The sequence below is a fragment of the Papio anubis genome, chromosome 15, assembly GCF_008728515.1.
Source record: "Papio anubis isolate 15944 chromosome 15, Panubis1.0, whole genome shotgun sequence".
In the NCBI taxonomy this organism is placed as follows: Eukaryota; Metazoa; Chordata; class Mammalia; order Primates; family Cercopithecidae; genus Papio; species Papio anubis.
The window spans coordinates 7132828-7139281 of record NC_044990.1 but is presented as its reverse complement, the minus strand read 5'-3'; the positions used below and the strand labels follow the sequence as shown (position 1 = coordinate 7139281).

Sequence of the window (6454 nt, the reverse complement as noted above, 5' to 3'; positions counted from 1 at the left end):
TTTTCCCTGATTAGTACCAAAAAAAAAAAAAAATAGACGCTGATCAGCCTGGCCATCATGGCAAAACCGTCTCTACTAAAAATACAAAAATTAGCAGGGCGTGGTGGTGTGAGCCTGTAATCCCAGCTACTCAGCAGGTTGAGGTAGGAGAATCCCTGAAAAAAAAGAGGAACCCGGGAACGACAGAATGAGACCCTGTCAAAACAAAAACAAAAACAAAACAAGAAACCCGCTAATTTAATTTTAAAAGTGAATCCGAATCATCCCACTGCCAGAAAGCTTTGAAACAAAGTGAGGAGAATCAGTTTTCATCTCTTCCCATATTATCTGTATTTATTAAGCATTTCCCACAAACATAACCTGAACACAAGACCCAGACCTTGAAAAGAAGACAGACCTGGGATGCACAGACCTGTTTGTAAAGAACTGTTTCATAATTTTAAAATGTTAAATAAGATAACTGGGTTTCCAAACCTTCCAATCACATACGTTTTCATAATTTCTAAAGATGTGAAAGTCATACTGGCTCGTGAATAGTTTGTTTCCAAAGCACGCCAGGCTACTGTGCTTGTCTTCAGCACAGCCTCTACCTTGGAACAGGAATTACATCCACATCCTAAATAGAAGGTTCCAAATATCTTTGGTTTAGTGGTCACCCAGGGGTCCGTCTTTCTCCCTCATCCCCAGATCCAGGCCTGTCTCCCCTTGCCTTCCCTGCCAGCAGTGTGGAACTGGGGCACAGGGACTCTTGTACTGCTCCTAAGCCAGCCCTGTCGCTGTTCGCCCTGTCTTGCAAGATGTTCTCTTCCTCAGAAGAAAGGGGTGCAAGTTGTAAGATGTGCAGCAGAGAAGTGTGCAGGTAGAGAAGAGGAAGAGGAGGGATGAGAAGGGGAGGCAGAAGGAGGAGGAGGAGAAAGAGATTAGGAAGAAACAGGAGGAGGAAGAGGAGGGAGAAGAGGAGGAGGAGGGGGAGGAAAGGAGAGCAGCAGGAAGAGGAGGGGGAAGAAGAGGAGGAGGAGGAAGAAGAGGACTCACTGTATTCCACTGGCATCAATTTCACGGGATCTTTGAAAACTCAAACATTTCCATTCAATTATTTCTAAACTTAAAGTGGTCGCCCGAGTAAGAATGACTTTGTTTATGGGCAGATAAGGCATTCGGTCCAGCTCCCCTGCTGTGTACTGGGGAGACTTCCAATGTGTACGGTACAGTTTCCATTGTCTTTGAAGAGTTGGCTTCTCTAAACAGGTCCCAAGGTGGAGTGCTGTTGGCGGGCAGAGATGTGTGCAACAGCCACAAACAACGCCAATCCTGTATCACTAAAAGAGGGCCCCAATACTACAGAAACCAATGGCTCTTTTTCTTTCAGAAGGCCTGCCAGCATCTACCCGCGGGGCCCCAATTAGCACATGCGCCTGAGAGAGCGGGTTTTCCCCTTTGGTCTAAGGTGGGCCCCGCAATTGCCGCCCCATTCAACTGCCAGAGCGGGTGGTCCACGCCCGGGGTCCTCCTAGGCCCTCTGCTCCTCCTCGGCGAGTGGTTGATGCCGCTCAGCCAGGAGCAGTTCCTGCCTCTCATCGTGGTTCCTGTGGCCGCCGAGGCGCGACGCTGGAGGGCTGTGGCGACGCGCTAAGGCCAGGTGGCAGGCGGCCCTCTCGGGCGGCAACTGGGGCAGCGGGCGGCACAGTACCTCCGGGGGGCGGCGGCAGCGCCAGAAGCTCCTCGCCGGAGGTCACGGCGCAGTCCTGCTCGGGCTCCGCGACCCCGCCACCCCCGACCGCTGTCCCGCCGCCGCGCTTCTTGTCCTCCTCCTTTTTCCACTTCATGCGGCGGTTTTGGAACCAGATCTTGATGTGTCTCTCGGTCAAGTTCAACATCACAGCCAGCTCCACCCGGCGCGGCCGTGAGATGTACTTGTTGAATAGGAACTCCTTCTCCAGCTCTAGCAGCTGTGCGCGCGTGTAGGCCGTGCGCGTCCGCTTGTTCTCCTCCGGCTCCGCCGCGTAGGCGCCGCCTGCGGGCGACACAGGGCGTGAGTGTGGCCCCCGGAGCCCTGCACAGTCCCCACCCACGCAGCCCAACCCCTTCAAGGGGATCAGGGAGTCCTAGCCCTACCAGTTGCTCCCACCGGAGCCACCGAGCATCCCATTTCAGCGCCTAGTGTAGGGGCGCGAAGCCCTTCCCTAGTAAAGGAAGCCTTTTTATTGGAGGCCAAATCCGAGTCGGCTCTCGCCATGAGCCTAGGCTTGGCTCAGCCAGTGAGTGGTCCTTGAATGCGCTCGTTTAATCGGTGTTAATCAACTGATTGATGTTGATTTAAATGTAGGTAATAGATAGTTAAACCGACTGGACCCTACCAAAACAATAAAACGCCCTTAATTCAGGGCTTAAAAAAACCTCCTGACGGTGATCCACAAATGTAAGAAATACATTTCAGATCGTTGTGTAGTTCACACACGGACATTGTAGTCAGTTATACGGACAAATCTTAAGAACGTAAAACAAACGTTTACCACTTATGATGCTATCTACTTTTTCCCCCACTATCTGCTATTTCGTTTAAAAAATACTAATCTCAACCTAGTAAATTGATTTTATGACCTGAGAATGGGTGCAACCTGCAGTTTGAAAATCTTTGTGCTAATGGAGACTGTGATACATTTTGTTATATCGGACCATGTATTTCCTCTCTATATATTATATCGTAATTAGTCCCAACCTGACAGCCAGCAAATTCTCCATACTTGTTTTAACTTCAGCGAGACTTCTGCCCTCGAAGTGAAGAGCATATTGTTCTAGGGGTCACGTTGGCTAGAGCAGAACTCTGGCAGCTCCAGACTCTACGCCCTGGATCCCAAATGCCCTCAGAGGTGTTGAGGGGAGACACAGGGGCCTAGCCCAGCTGCCGAACCGACAGCCCCACGGAGGAGGGGGCAGTGGTGCAGAAACAAGCCTCCCGTGTCTCCAAGATGCAACAGGACGCCCTGGACAAGGAGGTTGGAGACCCATATTCACTGCCCCTGCGCTCAGCCAGGTCCCAATATTTTCTTTTCTGTGCAAAATACTGACTGCACCCGGACTGTGGATGCGACGCGGAAAATTCCACCAAAGCTCCGGGGAGAGACTTGTTTTAGAGCAAAGGCCGGGGACATTTCTCCTGTGAATGTTGGCTAAGCCTTAGGAATTGAAAGGCGAGTGTGTGTGCGTTGGGGGCGGGTTAATTTCGCGATGGAACCCTACTGGGTTTCCCCCCAGGTCGAGAAAAGGCGCCAGAAGCTGAAGCAGAGGCTCAGACCCTAGTCCAGGGAGAGTCCTACTCCCTGGGGGCATCCCCGAATCTACCTGGCATCCCAGGCCTGGGAGAGAAGCGAGACGGGCCTTCAATAAACATTTTGAAAGGCTCTCTAAAGTTTTTACATTAAACCCACATGTCTCTGGGTTCCTGCTTTAGGCTGTGGGCTTGGTGAAGGCCCTGCGAGAGACTGCTCAGGGAGAGACGGCCCGGGGTGCACTACTCCCGGGGGGCCTGTGCCTGTGGCAGGGGTGGAGGTTGAGGATGGTGGGAAAAAGTCAAGGGCGCCGAGCCTGGGCCCTTCCCCAAGGCGCAGGGTGAGGCAGTTTAGGTGCCAGCTGGCCAGTGCTGCTGAAGCATTTGGGGGTCAATGTGTTTCAAAACCTCTGTTGTCATTAGCATTCAGATTCGTACTGCCAGTGAGAGCCCTTTTGTCACTTCGCTCTTCCCAGGGGCAGGTGGGTTTGCAATTTTTGAATTCCGGCTCCATCGAAAGTTTCCCCTAGAGGAACCCGGGGATAGCAGCCGGCCCCAGAGACGGCTTCCTGGGGAAGAGAGGGGAGGTCGGCTCCTTCCCCGAGAGTCGAGCGTGCAGCGGGTTAGAGGGCGCCAGCAAAGGCCTGGGGCCAACTCGAGCCCGAGAGTGTCGCCCTACTTGGGTCCCACGAACCCACGCCAAGTCTGCTGATTTGCCTTCTGGTTTTACTTTCTGGCTTCTTGGGATCAGCCTAAGCCCAAGTCCTCCAGAGCAGAGGTATCCCCGCTTGGGTTGGGATAAGGACGGACGTTCCTCCACCTCACAAAGCCTCTTTCGGAGACCAGCTGTCGCCCATTTCCTGAGGAAGGCCCAGGCCGGGAGAGCAGGAGCTCTGAGGGCCTAGGAGGCCAGAAGAGAGGCCTGGAGGGGAGGCAGCCCTGGAAGGGAATTGGTTGGGGAATGGGAGCCCCCCACCTTTGTTCAAGGGACTGTCCTCCCGCCTCCTAAGAACCCCGCATTTCCGGAGACGTCAAGGCCTTTCGCCAGGGCTGCGCGAGCTGGGTAAGTTCGCAGAGGCGCCGCGGCAGCTTCTGGCGCCCCTGTCAAGTGGGTTTCGCTGGAGGTGGGGACGACTGCAGCGCAGTTCAGCCCTCGTCCTGCTTCAGGACCTTCGCCTTAGCGAGAAAGTGAACTAGGAAGGGGAACGTCCCGCGGACCCCGGGCGAGCTGGGGTCCCCCTCCCTCTCCCGCACAAAGCCCCGCCTGTCTGTGCCTGGGCTCAGTGTCAGGCAGGGCTGGCCAGACCCCGCAGATGGGCGCTGAGGATTCTCGGCGTGCGCCGGAGGACGCCGGCTCGAGGTGTTCCCCCTACTCCCGGCTGCCAGTTGAAAGGAAAAGGCAACTATTTACGGTGCAGGTGTGACCAGAAGTGGCTGCGGCACGGCAGCGATGACAGTGTGTAGCGGCGACCACACAGGCCGCGCCGGAACTCGCCGCCCGAGCGGGGCCGCGAAGGACCCGGGGGCTACTCTGTGCCTCCGGCTCCCGGCTCCGGGAAAGACCTTCTGTTCTCCGCCGGCGCCGAGGGCCGCAGGCACCAGGCCTCTCACCTCCCCACTGGCTAGGCAGGGAGAGCCCATCTCCTGCAGAATTACTTCCTGGGAAGCAGCGCGGGGAGACAGCTTCAATTGCTTTCGGTTGGTGAAAAACGAATTCGCTTCTCAGATTGCTCTCCTAGCCGCCAGGCTCTGACGTAGAGAGGCAGGCCTTCAGCCTCGCGGTGCCTTGCCCCAGCCCCTTCCTCTTTACTCCCATCCTGTTTCCCCAACCAGGGAAGCCGGACACTGCGGGATTGGGTGCAGTTTCCTTTCCCTTCCTGCCTTTCTGCACCTACCTGGCGCCCCTAGATGCCTGCCTTTCCTTAACGAAGTGCGGGAAGTGAGAGGATCCGGGGCTCCGAAGGCGATCTGGGGCCTGGGTCAGAGGCACCCTTGTCCCTACTCGGCTTCCTCGACGTGCACTACCAAGGAGTCCTGGGTTCCCGGATCCCCTGCTCGAGGAGGATCTATAGTGTCTGAAGCCCTGAGCTGGACTCAGCCTTAGCTCTCTAGGGATGGCGCTGGGGGCGCGGGCTCCTGGGGCGAAGATGGGCTCAGTGTACAGGGAAGGAAGGAGTTAACGCTCCCAGGAGAGTAGGGTGGGAAAGATGCTTCAACCGGCACCAGAGAAGCGCTGCTGTGAGGGATGGCCTCGTTAACTCCCCGATGTAGTTTAGTCCGACCTGGGATAATCCAAGGTGCCGGGAACAGAGAGAAGGCTCCTGGGAGCTCTTGGAGGTAGGGCGGCCGGGTGAGAACCGGAAAGGAGAAAGGGGTGGGGAGCCAGGCTTACCTGCCCACTGGCCTTTCCATGCGTGAGCTTTGGTAGACTTCATCCATGGGAAAGGCAGCTGGACGCGGTTGGGCTCCTCCAGGACGCCCGGCTCGGCTCCCTCCGGGAAGGGCCCGGAGGGCGGATGGGGGAGCGCGAGCTGAGCCGGGAGGTGGTGGTGGAGGTGCGCCACCGCGGGGTCGTCGGCGAGCGGGGGCACCTCGTACGGGGAGATGTCCGGGGGGCTGCCCTGCTCCAGCGCGCCCAGGGCACCGGGGAACGGGGGTGGCGGCGGCGGCGGGGGCTGGCGGCCCATGTACAGGCACGCAGGGGGACTGGCGCTGAACTCCGGCGCCGGGCCTCGCTGGAACGCGCATGGGTCCTTGTAAAGCTGCGTGGCCGCGTAGTACTGCTCCTCGCCGTTCATGGCTGCGGCCCGGGCTTGGGCACCGAGAGCCGGGAGTCGGGAGCTGGAGCCGGGGACTTGGCACTGTGCGGCGTTCCCACTCCCGGCGCCACCCCTGCTCGCTTTGACAGCACCGCACTGATCTCGGAGGGAACCCACAGCCTGCGGGGACCGGCGGGCCGGCCACCGAGCCATAGGCTCCGCGGGGCCCCACGTGGTTCAGCCGGGGGCCGTGATTGGCCTGGCTGACAGCCCTAAGAGGAGAGGCCAGGTACCCGCGAGCACCTGCTTTCATTCCAATTTTCTCTCTCAGCTGAGTTTGCTGCACACCCCTGAAGCGGCAGCTGGCGGTGCTCTGCAAAGTGGGCGCTCATGAAAACATTAGACTCATTCATTTATAGAAACATTT

General features: G+C 57.2%; 1 protein-coding gene across 1 annotated transcript; it reads right to left on the bottom strand.

Annotated features, from left to right (window-relative positions):
- Positions 1–961: 961 nt before the first annotated feature.
- Positions 962–6178, bottom strand: PDX1 (pancreatic and duodenal homeobox 1). Its single transcript, XM_003913711.5, has 2 exons — positions 5661–6178; positions 962–2014 (listed from the first exon to the last, which is right to left on the bottom strand). Exons 1-2 carry the CDS (start codon positions 6064–6066, stop codon positions 1575–1577), a joined length of 846 nt encoding a protein of 281 aa, XP_003913760.3. The 5' UTR covers positions 6067–6178; the 3' UTR covers positions 962–1574.
- Positions 6179–6454: the final 276 nt, after the last annotated feature.